Here is a 27,319-nt window from a genome sequence, read left to right on the forward strand (position 1 = left end):
GACATGGGAATAGTAGTAGGTCTCACCAGCTTTATAGTTTGCTGTACGTTTACATTACAGAAAAATAAACATATTTGTATTATTAATGTAATTCCCATTTCTTTTAAAAACACAACTTTACTCAGATAAAATTACAACTTTTTTCTCGTAAAACTAAGAGCTTATTTTCGTAATATTACTTTTTTTTCTCATAATATTACAACTTTATTCTCAAAGTCTCAAAAGTTCCCCCCCCCCTCAATGTGGCCCTAAAACTCCACCGTACTAGCGTGATCTCTGTGTAAAAAGGACTAAAGTTACACCCCAGCCACACACGTCCTGTGATAAATAAAGCACAGTCCCTTAGTGGAAGCTTTTTGGTGTCCCTGTGGGACATAGCAATTATTTCTTGTTGATTCCCTCCTTTTAAATGACCTAAAAAACAGCAAAAATTGTCTTAGATTTTGTTCTCTGTGGTTATTTGATGATCTGACTTTAGTGGCCTCGCCTGAACAAAACCCAGTTATACAGGCTACATCAAAGTTGATTGGCGGGTACGAGCGTTGCGCGCCCTCGCTGTGTCTAGCTCTCGTAGCCGGTTTCTCCCATTCACATGTAAATGAATCGTCATATATACCTAGTCCTTGCCCCCTCCGAGCAGCACTGAGGAGCCCAGTCCCTCTGAAAGCTTTGTCGGCCGCTGGGATCACCCGGCCATCTGTCCCATTGACAAGCTGTAACGGCTCTCTGGATTTACACGCCAACCTCCAGTCCAGTGGCAGCGCCTGGGTTAAACTTAACATGGCCCCCATCCGTAACAACACAAACGGCACGGACCGAGGTGATAACTGCAGCGGAATTCAATCTGACAGAAAGGTAAGGGCCTTTAAAAGCACTTAATATGTCTGTTTTAACTTGGCTGCTGACGGACTAAGCAACTCTATTGTCCTCACTTAATTTGGCAGATGAGGAAACCTCTGGTCGAGAAGAAAAGAAGAGCTCGTATCAATGAAAGTTTACAAGAACTCAGAGTGCTCATGGCGGATGCGGACGTAAGACATATATTTTTGTACCTTTATGTGGTGTTTAACCGTAAAAATTAACTTAAAAAGTGTGTTTGTGTAGCTAGCTTGTGTTACCGGTTGTTGCTTACGTTTTCTTGTGTCACCCGCTGCAGTTACAATCAAAGATGGAGAATGCCGAAGTGCTGGAGATGACAGTGAAACGGGTCGAGAACATCCTGCAAAACCGGGCACAAGGTTTGTAACCTGTATTTACGTGAAAGTATGCCTTTAAGGTAGAACTCGCTTAATATATAACTTTTAAGCAAAATGTATTAACATGAACTAGCATGATACTTACATGTTAATCTTCTGCCGAAGAATACAGTTCCTTAAAACCAACTTGTAAATTAATTTAGTTAACTTTAGAGTACGCCTACGCAAGGGTTCACTAAATATCAAACGTTTTACCAAAAACGAGCTTAAACTAGCGCACAAATTAGCCTACATGTTATATTTCCGTCGAACGATAGTCCTATATTTCTCTAAAACTAACTTTATAAATTCAAATTTAACGGTCGGCGCATTAATACTCTAATTGACTGTGCTGCGGCCACAGGTGCGCGTGAGCTGAGAGCCCACAGCCAATCAGAGCAGAGAGCCCGGTCTGACCGTTGGTGGCTGCTAACCTCACAGCTAACCGTCGGTTTGTTTCGTGTTCCCGCAGAAGTGGACACCGTGAACCGGGAGGCCTGTGAGCGGTTTGCCGCGGGCTACATCCAGTGTATGCACGACGTCCACACTTTTGTATCCAGCTGCCCCGGGATTGACCCAACAGTGGCCGCGGAGCTGTTGAACCACCTCCTGGAGAGCATGCCCCTGAACGACGAGGACCGCCTCCGGGTGATGCTCCCGGACGCGGTGGCGGAGTCCCCCGGCGGTAACAGCAGCACTTGGCCCGTGTTTGAGAGCATGTATTCGGCTATGGTGTCCCCGGCCCCCTCCTCCTCCACCGATGACCTCTGCTCTGACCTGGATGACACTGACTCGGAGCAAAGTCACGTTTCTTCCTCAGAGGAGGCTGACAGCCAGGATGTGTTAAACTTAACTTACTCCAAATTAATGTGGAGACCCTGGTAGATCAATATAAATAAAATAATAGCATATTTTAGTTGATTTAATGCTTTGTGTTTGTGGGGTAGGCCTCAGTGCATGGCAACAACACTGCTGAAACTTGTTAAAAAGGTATCTGAGAAGCTCTTTGTGTAATTATTGGTGAACTGCAATTAAGCTAAAATGTATTTAATAAATAAAATGTAAGTAAATCTGTTTTGCAGAGGTCAGAGACTTTTAGGGTATTCATTTTGATGCGTATCGGCCTGCCTTCAGTGAAGGGGTAATTGCAATTGTAAATATTTACTTGTTGAATATGACTGGGCTGTATAGAAGATAGCTGTCCCACTAGAAGTTAGTCGTATGTAAATTATTTTGTATTTAGGAAGTCTTAACTTTGTATTTATATGTGACTTTTAGGAGGCTACCTCATCTGATCGCCTAAGTTTTTAATAAATATCTTTTTGACTTTTTAAATTCTGATTGTGCAGCTTCTTCAGTTTTCACACACCAGGATCCCACCATCCACCCACCCGCGGCTGTTTGCATGATATTAGTTATTACTCTGCAATTGTGGACCATTTGTGTGCACTGTCTCTCCAAAATCCCTTAGCACATCGTAGGCATTTGTGAGGTGTGAAATGAGTAATCCACTCACTCCTTATATAGGCCTAGTTGAGGAGTTGGCAAATGGGTTTTATAACTCCACTTGACTTAAGCTTTTTTTTAATGCTACAGTTTTAGAATAACATGGGAACAAATACCTTGCTCAGTCATGGAAATGGGTTTTTAACTCACAAGGCCGCCACTGTTAAGCACAGTTTCATAAATACTATACTATATTATGTGGCTTTCATGCAGGGCAATAAAACTGGTATTTTGCCAAATAGGTCAGTGCACATGACTGATAAAACGTATTACAAATCTACCAGTAAAATCAAGTCCCATGTTAATTCACAGACACTTCAACTTTGTGTCTGAGCCCTCAGACATGACCTCTGTGGTCCTGGTGAGAGCCAGAGACACTTTTCTGCCTCTGCGCCTTCAGCTGCTTCAACGACAAATGAATAAGAAAAGAGAAGCAATCCTGAACTCACTTTTAATCCATCTGTAGTCAGATGGCTCCTCTGCTGTTCCTGTGATGTCCAAGTGTCATTTGTGACACGTTGTTACCCACGCTGAGAGGGATCCTTGGAGGAATGACAAGGAAAAAGATTAATACAGTGAGCATGGGATTATAGTAGATCTTTTCTCCTGCTTAGCATTACATATTGACTGTGGTGGAAAGTAACTAAGTACTCAAATAGTGTTAAGTACAATTCTGTCTGAGGTACTTACACTTTAAATGTGTTTTCATCGATTGCATTTATCTGAAGAGTACACTTATCAGTTACTTCACAGATTGTCCAAACAAAAACAGACAATTCATTATTGTAGATTAAACTGCAACAATATGTTAAGTATTTTAAATATATAGTTCACCCACAACAATGAACATTTGTTGAGTGATTAATCATTACATTTTACCTTGGATATGTGAAGAGAAGCAGACAAAACAACAGATGTATTGATTTATTTGGGACTATGTTTAACAACAGGAAAACTATCAAAAACAGACATTAACAAACTCACACACAACTCCTGCCAAGTCTCATAGATCCAGTCATATGCTTAGTATGCCCCAAAACATGATTTTCACAAAAACCTTATTTGAAATGGAACTAAAAGTGAAACTTAGCTACATTACCAGACTCCATGACTACGTTTTGTATGTATTTTAGCAAAAAAACTACATGTGTTTGGGAAGTACATACACATATGCATACGAGTGGTTAATTGAGAATTAGATTTTACTGCTTAAGTTCTGTGCGAGTTTATAAACGGATGCTTTGATATAGTTTTGCTGTTAAATGTGGACCCCAATCAGTCAATGAAGTCACTGTTTTCTGTGGAGGGATGTGAAAAAAAGTTTTCTGCACAAATTCAAGGTAAAGCAGCTTGAATAACTAATACACAAATGGTCATTTTGTTGATGAAGTATTCTTTTAAATTACTTCAACCAGCTACTTGTACCTTACTTTCCTCAAATACTTTAATTTTGTGCTTCTTTAAACATCAACTTCACATCTCAGAGGGAAAAATGACTTTGTACTCGACTACATTCATCCCATTGTTACTTTAAAGATTGAGACTTTAGTAGCCACAAACTGGTGCTTACATTCAACTGCATCAACCACAACAATATCGCAGTAACATAGTAAATGGTTAAAAATTTTGAAAAGGGGATGTTCTGCAAAATGAAAAAGCTAACTGCATCGTGGTAGTACTTCAGCTGCTTCTTAAACATCTGACCTGAGTACTTCTTTCACCACTGCAGATTTCACACCACATGACTCCCACAAGGGTTTTTACAGAAAGAAAGAAAGAAAATTGCAGGATGACAAACCTGATAAGAGTCCGCTCAGATCTGTGCGGTGATCAAACCGGATTTGCGTGTCTCTAGAGGTGCAAATGACCGCTGCAGGAGGGCGGTTTGTTAATTTTGTCCAGGTGTGAACGGTGGAGGGAGGAGGGGGGCGCAGGAGAGAGGTCGCTTTGATCCGGCCTGCTGAGTCGCGGACTGTCTGCAGAGGAGGACACCGGAGCAGCTTTTGTTTCAGACATTTACATCAAGAAGGTGAATGTCACGACTTCAGCATGGAGAACAAAAAACGCATGCGTTTTTATTTTTGTTGTTATCAATATATGCTGCCTCCTAACCATTAATCTAACATCGATCTGCTGCAAGATTTCTCAGAGTCGTCCAACTCCATATGCAGTTGATTCAGGTATTTGTCCATTTCAGCCTAATATGCGCCGATTGTCTGAATGCAGGAAAAACATGTCAGATGCAAACATTTCACCGCACACTTAACATCGTTGTCAATTATTTTATTAAGATAAAATTTAACAAACATAACAGGTTGCTCACCATTAAAAATGAGAAAATAAAACAAAAGGTGCATTGATGTCAGTGTCTTTTCAAATAACAGAAGAGACAAATGACAAACTCAGGAAATGTTCAAGTTGCCGAACACAAACGAGCTTCAAAGTGAAGGCGAGCCTCTTGACATCTGTCTGAGCTGCTTTATACCCGTGCAATAACCCTAAACCTCCACTTCTGAGGTGACCACACAAAACGGTAATGAGCTTCAGACACTTCCACAGGATGCTCAGGAGGCTCCTCTCCATATTTATGAGGGGCAACATCACACAAGTGTTACGTGACACACTCTTAAAACTGTGGAAAACATCAATATTCTCCTCACTTTATATTTACCACCCACCATAAACAACATTTCCAGTTCGTGTGTGTGTGTGTGTGTGTGTGTGTGTAGGTGGGGTTGTCTTAATTTTCATTTCACACTTTTTAAAACAGTATTTACAGTAAATATTAATAATCTTGGTCCTGCTTTGCATTTTCAGCTGGATTTGCCATAAATAACTTAAAAACACAAACATCTTTATACACAAGTACTGTATGTAAAAATATAACTGTATGCTCAGAGTCAACGACAGCATTCACACAAGCATCAAAGTGCATTAAATAAAGGATTTTTTTGAATGAGGCAAGTTTCACAGCTGATACTGAAACAAATGCTGAGTGGAATTTAAAAAAAATAGCTAAGATGCATCACTTCACACTTGACACGGGTGGCTCGAAAAATGAATGATCATTTCTCAATGTAACACGATGGGTTTGTGGGTAAATACAGTTTTACAGTATATGTTTCACCTGATTGTCTTTTTCTCAGTGCAAATGTTTTCACCACCTCCATCACCACTGGGGATCAGTAACATGTGTACTTAGAGGTTTCAAACGTCATTTTTTTTATGTGACATATAACATACCCTCCAGAGGCGCTCTCTCAGTAGTAACAATAGAAAACAGGGCAACAGCAATCATTTAATGTCCCTGTTAAATGATCGCTGATCTGGACTTTATCGTCTTCCTAATTTGTGGACATTTTCTGTTGCTGTTCTTCTTTGAGTTACCTGCTAACTGCTTCTAACTACTTTTTAAAATCTCCCGCCAGTGGATTGCACGTGTCCGAAATGTCACGTCTTGTCCTGCTGGCTGTCTCCAGACGTCAATTTGTCATTGTTGCTACCTCCACTGTAGGCTTAGGAGCGAGACAACTCTGTCTCCCCATTCTGCAATCTAACTTTTTATACAGGACAGCGAGGCAGAATAACAGTGCGATATTCTCACCTTGAACAGGCGGGGTAAAAGCAGCTACTGTCTACAGAGCAGCACCAAACTTTTTACCTGATGACATTTCAAGTTTGAGTCTTGCTTCTCTAGTTTTGGGCTTTGAGAGAAAGAGTAGCTCATGTTCACAAACAGAATAATATATTGACTGTAGGTGGTGTCCCAGTGGGGATGAAAGTGGTAAAAAAACCTTCAGTCATTGATTGCCGGTGAGTCCACGCCTGCTCACTAATGTTCACTTTTTTTTCCTCACAGTGACTAAATACAACACCGGCGAGTACTCAGGACAAACAGAGCCGAAGTTCAGGAGTCTTGCTCATGTATTTCCTCTCCTTCCAGTGCACCCCCAAAGTGCATTAGTTTGGTGCCGGATGGTTACGCATGACAGGAGTGACTGAAACTTAACTCCACCTGTTCTCACCGCATGCTGACGTTGCACAGTGTTGTAACTTCGGAGATCACGTCACAAAATGCTGAATTCACTCATTTATCGCCACAGTCAGAACACCACGGAGCCACTTCCTGCCGTTGTTGGTGTATGTTTGACCTCCACTGTGCTGCATGGTGTATGAGCACGTGCTGCATTTCACTTTTTGGGCTCTGCCTCTCCTGAAATGCTACACAGACACGAATGACTTAACACTCACAGAGTTCGGCACTCGTACATTCACAAAAGTCTGTTTTTCCTCAGACGTCTAAAGAGACGACGAGAGACAGTACTGAAGAATGTTGTGTGAAGAGCAAAGGGCCTGTTAGGAAAGGACGACAGTGTTTGAGGTCTCCTCTGTGGGCCTCCGCTGGCAGCCAACCTCCCCCGTCTCTGTTTCACCCATGTCCAGGTCTGCTGCTGCCTCTGAGGCGCCGGCACAGCAGGAGCACGCCTGAACAGCACAAACAAAACAAAAGGGTGAGAGAAAGTCTAAATCTTTATATTACATTAACTAGTTCGATATAACATGATGTAATGTACTTAACAAACTACCAAGCATAAAGCCTCTTTTCCAAAATTAAACAGCAGATACTGTAAATCAAGACTGTAAAACCATCTTGACTTGCAGATATTCAACATTAAAGCCGAACTAAAATGAACTGAGCAGAATTTAAGAAAAAGAAACTTTTCCTACCTTGATGTCCATTGCCTTGGGCAGACCGCCCTTCTTAATCCAGGGGTGGACCTCCATCAGCTCCTTCTTCTGCTCCTCTGAAAAGCGCGGCTGGTTCTTCTGCAGCAGCCGCAGCTTCTCTCGGTCTTCTCTGAGGACTCTCTCGATGTCACTGCAGACAAAGCAAACACACAAACCAAACTACAGTTAATACTCAACAGTAATATCTAACTAACATTTTTGAGAGTTTGCAAAAAAAGAGGGTTGAATATGTTCTTAATGTTGCAGAATCACAGAAGAGTGAATAAACAAGACAATGCTTGATTTTAAAGTGTTTGTCATGGAAACTATTCACAACCATACAAGTTCTCTAGTCTAATTCAAAGTCAGGCACCTCATTTCTACTGACTCGGTGTTAGAGCAACAGTGCCGCCTAGTGGTGACAAATGGTCCCTGCAACAATCACGCTTAGAGTTCAGGACTCTAGTTTTAATTTTTAATACATGCTGTCCCTCACAAATGCTCAGAGCCTCTAAGGGGACATGGGTGGGCAAAAATATAGATGGCTGAACAAACACATAAACAATTTGGTGTTTTCTCGTTAAACTTTTGCGTCCCCTGCAAAACTCTGGTCCTCTTGCAAAACTTTTGCATTCTCTCTAGAAATGTATTGAGTCTCCATGCACTCCTCCTGCAGCAGCACAACATACAAAGGGCTTGGCAAAGGTGAATATAGTCTAGATCAGCAGGTGGTAAGACAATGAGAACAGCATTTTTAGGATTTACAATAGTTTTTATCCTACTCCTTACTGGCTACGCTCCTGTCCTCTGACTCACCGCGAGGGCAACTGATAGGTCATCATGACCTTGTCATCAGTGTTGGCAGTGAGCAGCCACAGCGGGTCCTGCAGTACATACTTGATGAAGTGTTCGCTCTGCTCTATCTCCACGGGCCTTCCCTTGCTGACGCTCAGGTGACCTTTGACCTTTTGGCTGTTCTGGGATGAGTCCACGCTGCCAAAGTATTTACTACTGTTGTTGCTTCCTGAGAAAACCCAAAGAGCACAGTGTCATACTTTTCAAACCTTTTTTTTAACTGAAAAAAAATACGAAAGATCAAAAATCATGTTCTCATCACATCCTGAAGTCCAGACCTGTTCCACTGCCGGAGGTCCCACTTGCTGACGTCCTGCTCTTAGATGTCCCGCTGTTGGACGTCCCGCTGGCTGAAGTTCCACAGCCGTTGGACCCTGAACCCATGGACCCCGAGGTGGCTGAGCCGGAGTCCTCGTGAAGAATAATGTCCAGCATGTCACTGGATGAAGAGTTGGCGTCACTGTTATTCTCGTCGCCACGTGAACTCGCCTGCAAAAACAAAAACATTTGAAAGCGATTAAAGAGGAGCTTGACTTAACAGCTTGGGCCAGCAGACTGCAGTATCTCCTGCATCTTTATCAGACAGGCGGGTGCAGTATCATCAGCCGTGTTGCATCCTGCCTCTGTATTTTTAGACTCAACTGGGAGTATATTTCTGCGATTAGCAATGAAAATAGCTTGGAAAGTTGTCTCACCAATCACCTGTTAGCATGTGATTACCACAGCTACACAATATGGTCGAGCATAGTTGCGATTCTGATCCGCCTGCAGCTGATTTAAAGTAGTGCAAATCGATAAGTACCACAAATTTAAGAGTTTGGAAAAACTACTCGTGTGTAACAGAAGAATATTTTTTTTGTTTGCAGTCACATCTATTAAAAAAAAAGAGACAAAAAAAATATTTCCACTGTGCAACGTTGCCAGATATATAATAATGATCATGTTTGTACGATAATTCTGCCCTTTATACGATGTGCGACCAACAATGCCAAAAAGTGCCATAATTTACAATAGTTTGACTGCTGTGTGATGTTAAAAATTAGTAGTTGGTTTCTACGTCCGACCTCTTTCCAGCCGATCGTGCGCGTTTTGGACCAGAGGTTGCCAACCTTAATATGCCAACCAAACTGACAACACCTGATTTAGGAACATATTTTAGGGATATTTCATTTAATATTCAGTGCATAACAATAACAGTACAGAACAAATGAGAACTGCGAGATGGGTTTTCCTGGTATTTTTAGAAACTTTTAATGAGATTTTCTATCTGTATTGTGTTTTTGTTTAAAATTTTTAACAATTATAAATACACAATAGTCTTATTTTATGACAGTTTTAGTGTAGTCTTCTCCCTGCTGCTGGGCCATTGTTCTTTAGCTCGTCAGTTATTTTAACTGTGAGGATGAGGCTGTTTAGCAGAGTAGATGTGAGTGCCGTCTCACGAGCAGAAATGTCAGCGGAGATTGAACTTTCTCACTAAGGTATGCTGTATCTTTTTAATTAGCTCAGCTTATAGCCCTTCTGCCCTTCATGCAGAATATAAACCGACTCTCAGTTGTGTTGTCTTGTGATATATTTTTGTAAGAGCAGGCTGTTACAATTGTAAATATTCAGACTGATGAAATAATGGACTCATACCCCCTTCCACGTATCATGGAGACATGTGGTCTGGGTATTTGGAGACAGGTCAAAAAGTCATTCAAATAGGTGTTTTTGCAAAATACTGCGCCTATTCATTCTTGTGGTTATGACTTGCAAAGGATAATTTTCCTGAAAGTATGAGAATTTTACGCCTCTGTTACCATAGTTACCATAACATTTCTCATCTGGCAACGCTGCCGGTTTCCTTTTGATACTAAAACTGGTTTTCACTGCTAATGCTAACTGTGTGGCTGAAGTCTCTGTTTGTGTCTTGCATGCAAAATCAAGGAGCGCATATATGTGCACACAGAGTCATACATTCAGTACAACTGTGTACTATAACAAAGTTTTAGTTTAACTTTTAACATTTTTAAAGTCATTTTTTCACATCAGATTATGGCTTTTCTCAGTCTCATGCTCTACTTAAAATCAGTATTTTACTGGATAGACAAGAACATTGCAAGATAAAAAAAAAGCTTATCATAAATCATGTTACAGTTATAATTGACATATGGAATCAGGGAGGGATGGGATTGGAGAAGTGTGGAGGTTTTCTGATGATTTGCCTACCTCTTTGCTGCAAGCCCTCAGCCTAGAGCACACTTTATCCCAAGAAAAACGCTCACAGACACAGGGCGAGCCCTCGCAATACAAGGGTCCAGGTGGACCAAGGAGACTGAGAGACGGCTAAAGGGTGTAAGGGATAATAACATCATGTGTTAACACCCTGGGCCACATTTCATCTGAGGAGTCTAGACTGACTTGACACATTGCAAAGCAATACAATCGTAAAGAAAAAAGGTGCACTTTAATACTGTGAATAATGTGGAGGATCACTGACGATGGCTGAGAGACATATGGATGAATGTCTCAGGGAAACATGCCACAGCCCACCAACAGGAGTTCAAACAACCCACAATGAAACATGTCAGCGAGGCATCGACATTTTATCGTGACAGTTAAAGAATATTCAGTGGTGGAATGTAACTAAGTACATTTACACAAGTACTGTACTTAAGTACATATTTGAGGTATGTGTACTTTATTGTACTTTTTATTTCATTACTTTTGTCTGACAGTTTTAGGAACTTTACATATTAAGATTTTTGCATTAAAAAACACAAGAGTTTATCAATTATGATGTTTTGTTATAAATTAAATAACAGTTTATACAAGTACAGCTGCAATGATTAGTTGATTAATCAAACAGTCAAATGACAGAAAATAAATTGCCAACTATTTTGATAAACATTTAAGTTTTTTTCTATTATGTTTTTTCAAGTTTTTACTTTTATGGGTGTTCTTTCTTTTTTTTATTAATAATTTTGAATTTTTGAGTGTTTCCCCCTTTATTTTATTTCATTTTTTAAAAAGTTTTTATTTTTTGAGTTTCTTGGTAGCTTTAAAAAAACTTTTTTCTAGTTTTGGAGTGTTTTTTTACAATCTCGAGTTTTTGGGGTGTTTTTCAGATTTTTCTCCAGTAGGTACTTTTACTTTTAATACTTAAATAACTTATTCCTTAATACACTTACTTACTCTGACTTACGTAAAAATTTCAGTGCAGGATTTTAACTTCTAACTGAGTATTTTTTTAAAAGTGTGGTATTAGTACTTTTACTCATGTAAAGGATTGAATTTTTCCACCACTGAGAATGCTACAGGTGAGGAAAATCAGGCATTGGGAGACTTTGGGAGGAAAAAGAAAAAGAAAAGGGAAGAGGAAAGCAAACAAAAAAAGGTTAGTTTCCTTCTTTACCTGCTTCAGCTCTTTGGACTGGCTGGCACTTGCTCCTTTCTCCCTTTCAGCCGTGTTAGTCCCTTGTCCTCCAGAGGTGCTGTCCTGCCGGTCCACAGACAGCTCCAGCTCCAGCAGGTTGAGGGGGGAGCTGCAGCGAGACTGGAACAGTGGTGGGGACTCCTGGCCTCCATGTCCTCCAGATTGTGGCGTAGAACAGCGAGACTGGCCCTCCACCACGGGGCCCTTTGGGGTTTCCGAGGATGGAGGGACGTAGAACGATGGGGTCAGGTAGCCTGTCTGAAGAGCAAAGTGGTTCTGGGAGTTGACCTGGTTCTGAACATTGAAGGAAGGTGGAGCTGTGAAGGGGCCCTGGCCTGGAAAAGCAGCCTGACAAAAAGGCTGCATTTGGGTGGGGAAGCCACCCATCACTGTGTGGTACACTGGCTGTGAAGGGGGCAGTCCGGGGGCCATTGGAGGGTAGGACAAGGGCAGCATGACAGCCACAATAGGGGTGTAGGGAGCAGGGTGGATGGATGGGGGGCAGGGAGGGGCCTGGTTGCCCTGATTGTCCCCAAAGCCTTGTAGAGTGCTGTTTGTGTGGGGAGCCATGGAACTGGCTCCGGGGTAAACTTGGAGGGGGTATCCCGGCATCATGGAGGGGTACGCCATGGGAAAAGTGGACTGTGAGGTGTCAGAGCGAGACCAAGAGGTCGGGTTAAGGCCGTGGTTTAGAAGAGGAGGCCGCAGATGTTGTTGTCTGTGATGAGATGCTGCGCTGTCTGAAGACTCCATCTGCTTCGCTCGCTTTGACTTGGTTTTCCTGTTTCGTGTGCCCCGCCGTGCGGTGGGCTCTGCACTCGGTCCACCCTGCTTGGAGGGTCGAGCAGCAGGTACAGCTAGAGGTTAAAGAGGAATAAAAAAAATATCTCTTGAGTAATTTGTGAAAACAAAAGTGATTATTATTGAAAACTATACAATTTGTCAGCAAGATACAAGTATGAGTTAAAAGGTTGAGTCAGAAAGTCTGCCGAAAAGACTGCTGATATTTCAAGTCAAGATCCAAACAAAAATCCCCCTTCTATCAGTGCTCCTTCAGAAACTCTGTTAATATTTACATCTATCTGCTATTGTTATGCCCTAGAAATAGAAAGAAACTTTAACAAAGATAGACGAAGAGGAAAACTCCACTTGATTAAACTTGGGTCTTAATTTTAGCAACCATTGCTAGCGTTTAGGATAAGACTCAACAAAGTAACTGCAGAGGTTTAAGAACGTAGTGACATCCCTACGACAAAGACCAACGGGGCCAAACACAAGCAGTCAGACAGACAGATCCCAGCAATTAACTTTCGTAGTAAAATATTATTATTAGAGATAGAAACTACAAAAATGACAGTTTAAATAAACTGGCATTATCCTTTAAAGGTGTTTGATATGATGTGTCAGTGTGTGGTGCTCAGAGGTACCATCGCTGGTGATCTGTTCTCTCTGCCGCTCCAGGTACTGAGAGCAGTTTTCTTTGAGTGCGGTGAGTCCTCGATGCTTCCTGAAGCGATACAGAAACGTCTGCTCCTCCTTCTGTGTATGGGCTGCCAAAACCTGCTTGGTCAACCCCAGTTTCTTATAGGACTCCCTCTCCTGAGTGGGAGGAGAAACGACAGACAGAGGAGCCCCGGGGTTCTGGCTGGACTCTACCATCTCTCCTGCTCCCTGGACATCCTCTATGATCTCTGTATGTCAGAGGGTGACAGCAGAGAATTGACTTTAACATACTCTGCTAAATTGCAAAAGCAATGCTGATCAAGCCTTGTGGTTGCTTGACTTGACAAGACACAATTTTGTCTTTTTTAAAGACTATTTCTGGGTGTTTTTGCCTTTATTTGCCTTTATTGGCTGAACAAAGGAGTTGCTGGTCTACTGCTGCCTAAATCATTAGTATGTATTATTACTATGACTTTGCTGAATCCAAACTTTTTAACACCAAAGTTACACTGTAACACAAACAATTTAACTTGTCAAGACAGCCGTGGACCAGCAGCTTAACCGTTAAGCACGATGAAATGACTGTTTTTGTCAGTCTGGCTTTGAAGAGCATATATATATGCGTTTCACTTTCTCCTCAGCGCAGAAAAGGCTGTCTGTTTAGGAAGCACTGAGTATTTGGTTTTTGGTTTGACTGATTAAATGACACTTTGATTGATAATTGATTGAATTAATTGATATACAAATGGTCATTTGGGGGTGAATTTTCCATTAAGGGCTTCAGTATTACTCACATAACATCATTCGGTGTCGCGCCTGGCTCACTTACTGGCTATAATGATCACTCCAGCACCACTTAAGAGTATTACTAGTGTTTTAAATTTGTGCTAAATTTACAATAGCTCTTTAACAAAAAGGTCTATCTCTGTAGGGATCCTTTCCGTTATGTTGTCAGACACTAAGAATAATCTGATCCTGTTCATGGCAAAAACAAGCACTTTAAAGTGAATGTAAACTGACGGTGTGCACATGCCCAGAGTGGTTACATTGCAGCTTGTATCACTGTTGCCAGCTGCAGTGCTCCCACTTAATACAAGACCAATTTCAAAAATTGTTGCCTCCATTAGTCAGTCTGTCACAAAAACATGTGAAAATAAGATCTAGGTTGAAAAATACTTAAGACTTCAACTGTCTAAATAGTACATTTGTAGGATCTGATAACTTTGCATGATAAATACCCAACAACAGTAATAATTAGGTTGAAAGGAAAACTTTATCATGACACTGTACCTGACTCTGGTTGAGGTTTCTTGTCCCCAACATGCACTATAGTGCTACTGTAGCTACACTGGCTGGTTATGGACACCACACTTTCTGGTTTGTTAGGTACAGGTAGGGGCAGCGAAGTGCCCACTACAGCTGTGGTTGCATCACTGGACTTTTTGTCTTGATCTTCCAAAACTGAGAGAGCAGTGTGATCCTTCAACAAGGCTGGTTCTGCCAAAGAGAACAGAGAACAAGAGATACTGACAAGGATCTGGCATTGTAAAGTCTGAGAGAGACATTTAAAGGAAAGGCCGAAGCTTTGTATAATGAGGTGACAATAAGTGTCTGTTATCCCTTCTTGGTAGAAACTAGAGCTGTGATCTTTGGATTTTTATTACTGCAGAGAAAAACCAATGTATTCACTAGAGCTGCCCCCATCAGACAGAAACCCCTCATTCGACTGAGATCCTCTTTTGAGCAGTTTTTTTATTATTTTTTTTTTGTCAGGGTGCAGTGTACTTCTAAGGACGTGTCTTACCCCAGATTTAGCTGCAAAGTGAGAAGGAGGAAGCTGCCCGCAGAGGGAGAGGCTTTACCAAACAGACTAAGAGATAACATTATCATGTGCCTTCTGCTTAGAAGTGCTGAATTTACAGCTCACAGAAACTTAATACTATATAGTCTCTGGCTTTTGTTTGATTGATCTTGTGTTGGCACAAAATGTTGTTGCACATTTCCGATCCATCTTCAGTGTAATTAGCACACATTAACTCGGACTTACTCAGCTTGTTACTATATTATGTGAACCTGTTCAAACTCTGTACCTCTGAAAAATTAGCACAAGTACTCAAGCCAGAATTAATTCAAAGAAATCAAATGTTTAAGCTGAAATGAGGACCAGCTTTTTTTTCACAAGCCGTTAAACATAGGATGGAATCGCCAGTAACAATAACTAAACAATGATAATGGTTTTGATTATATTTCATATCATTCACTATATGTACTCCTGTAACATTCACCAGCAAAAAAATAAAAAGGAAAAAATAAAAAAATAAAGGTGGCGACAGTCATGACCTCAACCTTGTAGTGGGTATCACATGACTGTGGTATTGTGGTCATGGTTACAGCCCTAATGTGAACTGAAGTGGTAAAACATACCTTCAGACATCGGCATGATGTTGGGTCCTTTCTGTTTGTCCTCGTCTGACATAGAGGACGTGGTGTTAGAGGAAGACTGGCACTTCCTCTTCATGGTGAGGGGAACATTACAGCTCTCCAAGTACCTACAGAAGACATAACAGCACACCGTCAATATTTGTCTATCTGTGCTTCTTAATTAGTTGTCTTAAAGAGTAGGCAACATCACAAAACAAGAAATAAAAATCAAAAGTTTTTGGTTTATGACATTATTAAAGTGGACAACTCAAAGAAAACAAGTTTACCAGAACCATCATAACAATAATCTTGATTAAGTTTTGTGCCAAAACACTGTCTGAAAAATCACAGCCGAGGTGAATTCTGAGTCAAATATTTTCTGTGGGCCAAAGAAACCTTATTTTTGTAACGTTTCAATTGGTATAGCTCGCATTTGCCATATTGATTATGTGTCAGACAGTCGACAACCTTGAAAATGTTAGTGTACAAGGATGGGTATTGTGCCCGACACAGGCGGATCACAGCTACCGCTCCTTGATGTAAATCTTTATCTTCGTACCTGACGACACTGTCCAGACAGCTGATCTGCTGGTAGGAGTAGACGGTCTGATCATTGAAGGCCGTCTCCTCCTGGAAAGAGGACCTCGTCTCCTCCACATTGGCAGCGGTCTCCTTCCAGTTGAGGGGAGCTGCTGAGTCTTTAGGCCGCACCACCGCTGAGCTCTTATGTGCAGACTCTACTGGAGGAATGACAGGAGTTAGGGGCAACTCCAGTATGCGGTCAATCTTTCAACATTTTCCCAGCTACCTGTTCTCAACACGTTACTATTTTCACACAAATATGCAGGTAGTTATCAGCTGGACTTACTGCCACTGCTTTTCCTGTTGTCTGGTTTGGTTGTCTGTTGCTCCTGGCTCTTCTGAAGATGTATTCCTTTACAGATTTCCTGAAAGGTTCGCTGTGAAAGAGAGACGCAAAACTCAAGAGTCATCTGATTTAAAATATATTGGTAGTAAAGCTCTGTTGTTATGTATGTTGCACATCTCTGATCTGCTGTATGCCAACTTAGCATGCATACGCTTTGAGGGCTAACTTGGCTTGTTTGCTATATCACATGAACATCTCTGTCACCCTGAATGTCTCGCCACACCATGTCTCGACTGTTTTAACTCTCAAATTGTATATATATATTAAAAAAACCCAAACAAAAAACCCATAAGAGCAGCCAAATATTCATATTGAACAGCCATATTGGATTCCACTGAGGTAATTCTAAGTTGGGTACAGCCCTACTGAAAATCTTTGGATTCTTCGACTGTTGATCACATAAAAAGTACCATTTGAAAATGTCACATGCGCTCTGGGATATCACACTGGGTGGGCTTCATTAAATCCAAAATTAAAGTAATACAGAACAAATTGGATCAAATTCATCTAGCTTACATTACTTAACAACTAATAGGGCTGCAACTAACAGTTATTTTCATTATCCATGATGATGCGAATTAGTTTGCCAGTTGATTGACTAATCAATTAATTGACTAATCGTTTAAGCTCTAATAAATCAAAAAATATGCATTTATCCTGCTGTTTAGTCTGAGAAGTCAGGTCATGGTTGTGTTTAAGTTCAATAACGGAGTTCCTGCCATTGACATATCAGCCTGTACAAGAAGGGCCACATGGGCCAGAACTCACTGGACTAAACTGTAAAGACTGACTCACCGGTCTGGCTTTGCCCCTCGGTTCCTCCTCCTCTTGTCGGATCTTGCTCCCAATTCCGTTGTTAAGGCTCTCGTTAGAGGAGCTCATGCCCACAAGGTGGTCCGTTCTGCTCAGGCTATTGTAACCACTGGACCCACTGTTATGGACCGGCTGATCACAGATAAAGAGAGGAAAGAAAGATGAAAAAGATGAAAGAAAGTTGTTTTTACAATTTTAAACCTGTTTTTATTTGTTTTTTGGAAGTAAGATGTTGTTTTAGTGCGTTAGGTGTTTGTATCAGTCAGTGTTTTCCACAGATTGCCAGTGTATGTGTGGTGGTAGCGGACATCTCCTTCACAGCTGAGTGTCACTCGTGGGGTGCATAATTGATCTGTTGATACGTTCACAGCTGATCAGATCGATGGATGAGAGAAGATTCAGCAGATTTTTGTAGGTAAAGGGGGTTTTAGGCCCAGCAGAGTCAACTGTTTAGTTACACTTTTAATGCACCTGACGCTCTGCTGCTCATCTCTGCCGCTACTGCGCTATAATTTACCCAATGATGTTTTAATACCGCTCCTAATTAACAGTCCAGCTCCAATAAGACTATGGCAGGCTGCCATAGTCTTAAAATTAAACTGTGTCAGGCTGTCACAGTCTTGGTTCTTTATTGGCTTTTATGATTTATCATGGCTTAAAGAAACTACCCCTTCTTCTGTTAGCGATACTGTGTTTCCCTGATTTCTGTGCGTCTTTATTCTCTCTCACCTGTAGCAGGAGACGATGGATCTGCTCAGTGATCTCCTGGATGTCAGGGTCCATGGTCTTCATCTCACGGACATTAGAGACCGGGACAACGAAAACATCCTCATTCACGGGCCCCCTGGTAAACAACACGCACATCAGTGGATCAAGATAGATAATGGTTCATTAATGTTTGTCTACCAATTCAAAGAGTGGCTTGGTAACGCTTCAAAGCACTTACGTGCGCACTTTATGTCTCCCGATAACAAAGGAGACCTTATGGCTCCAGGGGTTGACGAAACTAGACCAGCTGGTGTCAAGGATGATGTATTCTCCATTTCGTGCACAAAACCGGATGGACGAGTGATCAAAAGGTTGTCCTGCGAATTGAAGAACTGCATAGAAAGCCAAAATAACAATCAGATCATGATGAAGACATATTTGTACAATCACTGGAAATTCTGAAATCTATTATATATTCTGTGGACTCACTCTTTCTGTGAATGGCCAACATAATCGGTCGGTCCTGGGGATGCAGGTGGAGGAGAATTTGTGTGCCTATCAGGTCCTGGGGGAGGTACCCGAGGAGAGGAACGGCCCTGATACACACGAATCACAACCAAACCAATTGTGTTATCCTCTGATAGTTTGGTGATCTGTGTACTAAAAAACTCAGGACTTTTGGTTTAGAAGTCAAAACGTCCCGCAGTGGCTTACCTCTCATCCACATCCTGAAACACACAACTTGGAGTGTGTGTGGTGGTGAAGATGCGCTTGTCTGTTGGAATTCTGGGTGCTTTAAGAAAGAGAAATTATTGAAGTTATAAATAGAAATAAAATAAATGACCTAAGTTTTTAACGCTATTTTTTTTCCTTTAGCTGTACAGAGCATCTGAGGATGTTGTGGGTATTGTGGATTGTTAAGCCCTTTCAAGCTAACTTCTAATTTTTTATTTTGGGATATATAAACAACACACTGTCAGACAAGACACTGTCAACAGAATCTATTCACACTCAATAGCGCACTTATGTACAATTTGGTCTGACATGTTTGTGAAACATAATTGGTTATTATGTTTTCTTCTATTCCACAGTTGTACAATATTATAGGATTTAAATTACAATAATATTTACATTTGTAATTACATTTTTCAATACAGCATCATAATAACTGAGGACCTCCATTAAACAAGCAGCCATAACATACTGAACTAAACATTTTTAATCATGCTTTTTCTCATTCTTTATGAATTGTTCTCACCATCATAACCAGAGTGAACTCTCTCAGCCAGCAGGAGGCAGCAGAACTGATCTTCAGCATGCACTGTGTCCTGGACCTTCATCAGGTAGGGTGTCATGCGGAACGGATAGTACTGCAGATCACCCTCACACTCTTTACCACCACTAAAGGTTAGACAGAAGAAAAGGTAAGCAAGATAAAAGTATGTCTGTTAAATTGAAGTACAAGTTCTAACAAGTGGTCTCTGACCAGGGTTGTGGATATTAGACTTCAGTGTATTGAGCACAAGGGGGCAGAGTTTAGCTATATTTCCATCCCTATCTGTGTACAATTAATGAGACTAAGTTTGAAACCTCAAGCGTGATGACACTTATACATCAGGCGACTGGTAAGATCAGACTGATAATTAAACTGAAGGTTTGGTATGAGGAAGGGTTTGAAATAAAGTAACGATGTATGTCAATGGAAAGTCCTTACAAGTACAGTAAGATAGGCGTGCGTTAGTGTCTGTATGCCTTTATGTATATCACCAGACTGGAAAAAGCATTTGATTACAGTTCACAAGCTTATGATGTCACAAACTAATTGAAAAAACATCTGGAGTGGAATGAAAGCATGAATAAAAATTACAAACAGGTAGAAGCAGCAGATGGCCCGACACCGTGTTTGAACCAACACACACCCACCTGATACGACAGAAGAAGGACTTCTCCTGCATACAGTCAGGCGGCGATGACTCTGAAGCGGGAAAAAGATAAATGTTTTAAATCAAAAGCAACACAATCCGGCCGAATGCTAAATGGGGTCTCAGCTCCAGCAGGTGATCGAGCTTTGATTAATTACATCAAAAAGCGCCACTGATGGGCGCAGCTCAACGCTTAAATGAAATGAATTTAAACAGAACTGAAGCTCGCTGAAGTGAGGAAGACAAAATATTTCCGGGCATATGGAGGACAAACTATAACAGATTGAGTTCAGCTCTGGGTCGGATGTGAAGAAAAGGTTTATGGTCACAGACCAACAAGTCAATCAGGGCATTATCGGTTAAACTGGAGAGGATATAATGAGCTCTCCAAGTGGCTGGAAAAATGAAATGAAAACATTTTCACATCTGAATTCAGAATGTGCTTTTAGCAGCTGTAGTTTTCGTTTTTTGTGAATCTGTTGGACTAAACACCATTCCCATTCAGTAGTGCATTTGCACTGAGAGAGCTCAGTCTGTTCTTTCCAGTTTGTCTGAAAAGAAACAAACATCATTACTTTGATGAATAAATAGTCTGGTCAACTTAAACTTAATGCTTTCAACTGGTCAGCACAATTTACACTTTGAAATCTTAAGTGTAACTATGTTAGAATCAGAGTATTTTGATCAACAAAGACATTATAATTTCAATGTCAAATGTTGACTATTTCTACAGCAACCTAGAAAGGACAAACTACACACTGAATCCTGTGAGGGCTTTTTGCCAGTTTGCATTACCCGCAGGCCACTGTAGGTTCTCTTATGTGCTTGGAAGGGGAGAGGTGAGAGGAGGGGTATTTAGTTGATTGAAATCTGTAATCTCACAGTAAGATGCAACTAAATCCTACACGTCAACTTTAACATAAAAATAATAGCATCTCCAGTATAACGGGGTCAGTGGAACACTGTCAGTATGGTAGACGTGACATCTTAAGGCGCTCCCAGCTGAGACTCTAGGCTATTGTTACACCTGATATAAAGTTAGCTGCATTGAAAAGATATCTTAAGGTAGACAGTGCAAGTTCTAAAGTAACTCCACTGTTCATGTGACACATGTTGCTCATGTGTGTTGCTCATTGTGAGACACGACTCGCAACAGCATATCATGCAAAGTGTAGTTCTGTATTTACAGAGTTTATTAAGGCTTATTGATTATAGCTAATTATTAACTTTTTTCTTACGTCCGATTCCAGTGATTTAGATGAGTTTTGAAGTGACACTGAGTATTATTTGCTGACTGCACAGAGCCAAGTAGCAGTTAAATACGTACCTGCTCCAGTGCACATGCTCCAGGAGGGCAGTCGGTACGGTGTTGTGAAGCTGTAGAACACACTAACATCCTGCGGCGTCAGGAACTCCACAAACTTGCTGTTCTTGAACACCTCTCTTTTGCAGTTGAGGATGGAGGCTGCCTGATCAGAAATGTAAACTATCCTTCCTGTGATGAGAGACACTGCTACTGCAAAAATGTCCTGTTGAGGAGACAGAATCCAAATGGTGGTTTAATGAAAAAACTTGCACTCAACTGCTCAAACACAATTAAAGTGTTCACAGTCTTCACACCAGTATATGTAGTTAAAAAGATTTACATATTTCTATTAAAGATAATTAGGTGACTCACGTTGTTTTTGAGGGTGTATTCAGAAGTGATGCTGTCTATCTCCTCTATCGTATAAGAGGATACATCCAGGCCTGAAGGCTGACTGTCATTGATCATCAGCAGCTGGTAATACTCTTCATTGGCTGCAACACAGAGATAGTGATTTTATTAAAGTCTCATCACAACACAATACAGCACAGACACTGGAAACTGGTGTTTTACTGAAAACAACAATGATGTATTTGGGTAAGGATTTCAACATAAAGATGATGTATTCACAATGAAGTCACAGACATTTTTTAATGATGAGAAATGTCTCAGTGCTACCCTCAACTGCGTCACATTCTGTAACAACCAAACTGAAAAATTTACTGTTGAACCTCTATCCGCCCATTTCCATCTGTAAACATTTAGGCATCATAAAATTAAACCTTTACAGACCATTACCCATAGATCTGCCGACACAAGTTTCCGTCCCCCAATGTTATGTCTTATTTTGTTACTATGCTTCCTGAATTCCACAGAACGGACATCATTGCGGTACAAATAAAAGCTACACTCATGATGAGTGTGGAGTGAATTATGAAACTGCAGACAGTTAAAACACAAAAGCGCTGTGTAGAGGAGCAGGGAGGAGACAGACAGAGAGCTATGAATGCACTTTACCTTCAACTTGTTTAACACAGCGCAGTGCGTATTTGAGGGTGTTCAATGTGGAGGGCTTGTTATTGTGTCTCTTCTCAGCGGGCAGGTGAAGCTTCAGCTCTTTCAGAGTTTTAATCACCTCCTTCTGCGTCTTGGCTTTGGCAGACTCCTGACTACTGCAAGTTGCACAATCACACGCACAGCAGCAAGTCAGACAATGCAACAACAAGAAGGCAGTCACTAAAAAATAGATGAAAAAAAGATCTAATTGTATATAACTTAAAATGTAAACCACATTTTTTGTAAGCAATTAACATGCATCTTGGGTAATCGGATCACAGGTGGACAGCTCTAAGTACTGATGTGAATGCAATGATGTGAATTGCCTCATAAATGTGTTCTGAGATCCGATTGCTCAGACCAAATTCAGAGGTGGCCCGGGCTGCATATGACCACATTCTTTAAGCAGTGTGTGCGTCCTAGGCCACAATGACGGACCTTATTGCTTATTGAGTCCCTACCAGAAGCTACACGGGTCACCCACAACACCTACACATCAGTCCACAATAAGCCCCCATCGCCCCTTGCTCTGGAAGTAGAAGCCGTGAGGAAAATGCTTAGTTAACATTAAACATTTGGGTAACATTTCACTACAACACTGCATGGTAGCTGGGTTTAAATAATCGTCGCGTTGGTGGGTTTGTGTTGTACTAGTGGTGGGTGCGATTTATAGTGGTGTGCTGTGTACACTCAAAATTATTTGTTTCTGCAGTTATTTGGGCTGTCAAATGATGACTTTTTAAAATCCTGATTAATCGCAAAATTTCTTTAGTTAATCGCGATCAGTCACATTTGTTATTGTATATTTTTAATTACATCATTTTGCATTACAAAACAGTTTATTGACATGACACACATGTAAAGCAACTCTTACCAGAGGAATCGAATGACAGTAAAAAACTGTATGGGACTTGCATAAAATGGGCATGTCTGTAAAGTGGACTCATAAGTACCAGAAGAACCCATTTTCATCAAGATATCTTGAGGTCAGAGGTCAAAGGATGCTTGTTAAATTGCCATGCCGTTTTTCCATCGCACTACTTTGGAGCATTATTCCTCCCCTTCCCGAGAAACTAGCCTGACGTGGTTGGATCCATCCATGGTCACTGCTGGATTCCTCAGGCCTTCTAGGCCTTCATATGATACCTGTATCATCACTCTAGCTATAAAGCTCAGTACAACCTGGTACAACCTCGTAAAGACGGGAATGTTGGCTGCGATTTAGAAAAACTAATGCTGACAGCCCTAGCAGTTATACATGTCTCCTCAGCGCTGAAGGACTGTCCCCAGACACGCTGTCCTCCTGGTGATTGATTGGTTCAACACCAGCCAGGTTAGTAAGAGCCAACATCAGCTGTTAAACAGTCCTAACAAACTCACATCAATGCTGGAAAGGCTAAACTCTGTCATTAAACCTGTTAATAACTGTTGGGTAACAGATAGCCCTGTCTGAAACAAACCTCCCGCCAGTTTTAAATAAGAATGAGACAACTGTCTTGTGAGGTGAGGAGTACTTTTAGTGTTACAGCGGTGGTTGGTGCACTAACCTGCAGCCGCTGGTTGAAGGGTTGTCCTGCTCTGAGCTCAGTAGACTGAAGGCGTTTGAGCTGCTGGGAGGAGACGGACTGTGAGAGTTCGAGCTGTGGGGAAGAAAAGGAGAGCTGAACATTTTGCAACCAATGAATTTACTCCATTCACATCAATGAGAGACACAAAAGAGAAAGAGACCCGCAATTGATTCTAATTCAGTCCGACTCATTTTAAACTTTGCTAAATGAAAGTTTAAAAAATATATATATATATGTAATCAAACAGTAGACTGATAGGGTGCACAAAATGCTAGCATCATTTCTGGCTATTTTTGAAGCACTAATTTCACATTTCACACACATCTCCTTCTCACTCAGCTGAGACACCTGCTGTTGCTAATGCACTCGAGTTACCTAATAATGAAAAAAAAAAAAAAAAAAAAACAACACCCTCCAAAAAAACAGGTACTTGATAATATGGGTTCTTCTGCTGAAGTGAACCTAAAAAAGACTTAACCGATTTTTGCCTTTGTGAAAGGGGGAACAGCGTGGACACAGCTTCAGCTCTCATTTAGCCACCAGGTAACAAAAGAAAGCACTCTAAGACTGAGGTCACTGTCACCTCGTGGTCCTGAAGTGTGTATGCAGCTCAAAGGGTGCACAGCAGGAAAGTGCCAATACAGCAAAAAAATAAGGGCCTAAATACAACAAGGAGCAGGTGCACAGCCAGCTGAAAACAGCTCTCTCTGTGCTCTTAAATACAATCTCTGATAGTCTGTGTGGCTCTGGGGTCCTTAAGTCGTTTGACCCTCCAATGCCCCGACTAGGAGTGAGAAAAATAATTACTTGTAATGCCAAATGGCATCGAGTATATAATTAAAAATTGCAGTCTAGTCATCTTTAAGTCTTAAAAATTTCAAAACTTTTCCATAAATTGTTAAGAACCTGTAATATTTTTTTCTTACAGGGCATTTTTCAAACAAATCAGATTCAAACTCTAGCCAAACATAATTTCAGTTAGGTGGCATACAGGAAAAGCGGGTGAAAAATAAAGAAATGTACATGCTGGTAAACAAACCGTTATCACGTGTTGTTGATATTAGAGCTAAGTTACGCTGACAGCTACAGAAAAATATTTGCCGCTATGATGCCTTATGTGAAAAATTTTCTACGGAAGTTTACTATAACAATTTCATTACACACACAAAATTTACAAATTTTTCGCAACACTTTCAATAATTTTGACGAATCCCAGAACTTTTCTAGGCCTGGAAAATGTGATTGTTAAATTCCAATTGACCGTAGGTACCCTGATTCCTATATGAACATGCAGAGCAATGCAAAGTGAGTCCTCTATTGGTTGAAGATCAAAGTGTCTGCTCCTTATTTTTAAGTAAACTGTACTCATTACACTGAGCCAACTCCAACCACTGAGAGACCGAGAGGGTTTTTTTTAAGTTCTAAAAAAAAAAAAAAAAAACAAAAACAAAAAAACTGTGAAACTTAACATGTAGTTTGTTAAATTGCCCCGTTTTCCTCATGCCTATTTCTTTATATGTATGTCTATCAAATCCTTTCAAAAACAAATAATCATGTATTTGAGGCACAATGAAGTAAGACTCATGTAGAAGGGCTTCAGTGTATGTGTGTGTGTGTGTGTTTGTGTGTGAGAGAGATCCACTGTATTAACCTACAAGCTTTGCTACTTAGCTACCTGCCACTAATACACGAAAATGGACAGCCCTCTGAGACACTGACTCATCACACTACAGGTTACTATATTTAACCTGCTTACCTGGCTAAGAATAGAGAACACCTTAACAAATAGCCTCTTTAAGCACAAACAGGCCTTTAGTGCACAAGAATGCAACAGCTGGTTTTAGACCGGACAGACTGAGCCTGTATTAAAGTGAGACTTAGTAACAGTTTATCACAGTAGGCTATTTCACAGCGTGCAGTAAGTCTGTGTGCCACCCTCTGTGGAAATGTTACCAAACAAGGTGCTTAAAGAAGCAAGGGAGTCTCTGTTTTAGTGTTTACTTTGTGTCCAAGGTAAAGGCGAGGACAAGGTGGCTTTGTTAAAACACCTCTATCATGACGTAAAATTGAAACAGAGTTTTTTTTTTAATTACATATTACAAAAGCAATCAGTATATACTGCAGTGTGTTCACACTTGAAAAGTGACAAATAAACCCTAAATAAAAAGTCAGAGGGCATCCTAAATCTGCAGGACTTCGGAGTCTGATGCATACTATTATGCATAAGTCCACTGAATAGTGTTTGTGTGCAGTCTACTGTATTAGCTGACAAGCTTAACTTGAAACTATTAACAGCTGTTTGAGCTACTGACTCACCTGAGCTACAACTCAGGTTACTATGAATAATCAGCTTACCTGCCTCAGAATAGAGAGCAACTACATGAATAGCCTCTCTAAGCGGCAGCAGGTATCTAACTCTGTCAAATATAGCCTTCAGAGCACAAGAATGCAACAGCTGGTTTTAGACTGGTGAGTCTTAAAATGTGTAAGTGTTCAGTGGGCTAATTGGCAAAGTCGTAGTCTGTCTGTGAGCTTAGGAAACATGTTCCCAAAAGAGAGCGCCCAACTTTCTCTGCTAGAGGTGAAGATCAAGGCAAGGTGGCTTTGTTTAACCCTTTGAAACCTGAGCAAGTTGGCTTGATTTCTTTCAAAAACATGGCAGGAATGCAATGAGCAACAAAATGAGAAATGACACAAAAATTAGCAAGGTTTGTTTTACGAAAAAAGTACTGAAAAATTACCTGGAAGTTATTAAAAAATAAATTAACAAATAAATAAACAAGAAAAAAATGAAGAAAGAAAGAATAAAGAAAAGAAAAGAAAGTAAAAACCAACAACAAACTTGGATTGAAAAGTATTTAAAATTATAATAATTCTGTAACATAATTTTAAATATGTAGTTATAATCATGACAAATATATTTTTTATAATCACTGTACTATAGGTTTTTCTTTCTCCCCCAGACATTTTCCCCTACATTTTCTAAACATAATTGTCTAAATCTATGAATTTCTCACAATTTGTGGAACACTTCTTGCCAAGTTGCTTATTTTGTTTTTATCCATGTTTCCAAAAATCGCACCAATTTGCTCAGTGTTCAAAGGTTTCAATAGTTGTGAAAGGCGTGTGAAAGCAGCACAAGAAAAGTGATGTCGCTTCAGGCTTCAAAGGGTTAACTACAAAGCTTTCACTGACAGGTTGTGTGAAATATTTACCTCTTATATCATCAGGTGTATATATGGATTATTTCATCACATGTTCTGACAATGTACACGTGAGTTATTTTGAAAATAAAGCGCACAGATAAGAAGCTTGTCTAATACTGATTTGGCTAAAAAATAAAACTTTACACTGAGCTTGACCAGCAGGTGTAATGTAATAGATTTGGTCAAAAGTACGACTAACTGTTTCT

The 27,319-nt window shown here is 40.6% G+C and overlaps 2 protein-coding genes across 6 annotated transcripts in view; one reads left to right on the plus strand and one right to left on the minus strand.

The window, feature by feature from the left end:
- The first annotated feature begins 478 nt into the window (after positions 1-478).
- On the plus strand, positions 479-2,570 carry hes6 (hes family bHLH transcription factor 6). Its single transcript, XM_042498303.1, has 4 exons — positions 479-855; positions 945-1,031; positions 1,157-1,238; positions 1,708-2,570. Exons 1-4 carry the CDS (start codon positions 781-783, stop codon positions 2,118-2,120), a joined length of 657 nt encoding a protein of 218 aa, XP_042354237.1. The 5' UTR covers positions 479-780; the 3' UTR covers positions 2,121-2,570.
- A 2,439-nt stretch (positions 2,571-5,009) lies between these two features.
- The window catches only part of per2 (period circadian clock 2), a 35,306-nt gene continuing 12,996 nt past the window's right edge, over positions 5,010-27,319 (minus strand). The window contains exons 3-24 of one of the 5 annotated variants that reach the window (XM_042496993.1): positions 23,887-23,979; positions 22,301-22,455; positions 21,656-21,777; positions 21,305-21,506; positions 19,979-20,030; positions 19,314-19,456; positions 18,770-18,848; positions 18,545-18,651; positions 18,294-18,447; positions 18,077-18,191; positions 17,330-17,479; positions 16,475-16,565; positions 16,166-16,343; positions 15,610-15,734; positions 14,476-14,682; positions 13,170-13,433; positions 11,722-12,599; positions 10,536-10,652; positions 8,603-8,813; positions 8,286-8,493; positions 7,470-7,620; positions 5,010-7,226 (exon numbers count right to left, since the gene is read on the minus strand). In XM_042496993.1, coding sequence (XP_042352927.1) covers positions 7,098-7,226; positions 7,470-7,620; positions 8,286-8,493; positions 8,603-8,813; positions 10,536-10,652; positions 11,722-12,599; positions 13,170-13,433; positions 14,476-14,682; positions 15,610-15,734; positions 16,166-16,343; positions 16,475-16,565; positions 17,330-17,479; positions 18,077-18,191; positions 18,294-18,447; positions 18,545-18,651; positions 18,770-18,848; positions 19,314-19,456; positions 19,979-20,030; positions 21,305-21,506; positions 21,656-21,777; positions 22,301-22,455; positions 23,887-23,979 — 3,931 coding nt within the window. In that variant the 3' untranslated portion in view covers positions 5,010-7,097. Of the gene's footprint in view, positions 7,227-7,469; positions 7,621-8,285; positions 8,494-8,602; positions 8,814-10,535; positions 10,653-11,721; positions 12,600-13,169; positions 13,434-14,475; positions 14,683-15,609; positions 15,735-16,165; positions 16,347-16,474; positions 16,566-17,329; positions 17,480-18,076; positions 18,192-18,293; positions 18,448-18,544; positions 18,652-18,769; positions 18,849-19,313; positions 19,457-19,978; positions 20,031-21,304; positions 21,507-21,655; positions 21,778-22,300; positions 22,456-23,886; positions 23,980-27,319 lie in introns of all 5 variants that reach the window. The other 4 variants (XM_042496994.1, XM_042496992.1, XM_042496996.1 and 1 more) reach the window with 4 other exon arrangements.

Source organism: Plectropomus leopardus, chromosome 12 (assembly GCF_008729295.1).
Source record: "Plectropomus leopardus isolate mb chromosome 12, YSFRI_Pleo_2.0, whole genome shotgun sequence".
NCBI classification, from domain to species: domain Eukaryota; kingdom Metazoa; phylum Chordata; class Actinopteri; order Perciformes; family Serranidae; genus Plectropomus; species Plectropomus leopardus.

What these genes read in the sequence shown, in the direction of transcription:
- hes6 (XM_042498303.1), top strand. Translation starts at nt 781, where the DNA reads ATGGCCCCCATCCGTAACAACACAAACGGCACGGACCGAGGTGATAAC. An exon ending in TGCTCATGGCGGATGCGGAC is followed by an intron (nt 1,032 to 1,156) that starts GTAAGACATATA and finishes CACCCGCTGCAG; the next exon opens with TTACAATCAAAGATGGAGAA. An exon ending in CCTGCAAAACCGGGCACAAG is followed by an intron (nt 1,239 to 1,707) that starts GTTTGTAACCTG and finishes GTGTTCCCGCAG; the next exon opens with AAGTGGACACCGTGAACCGG.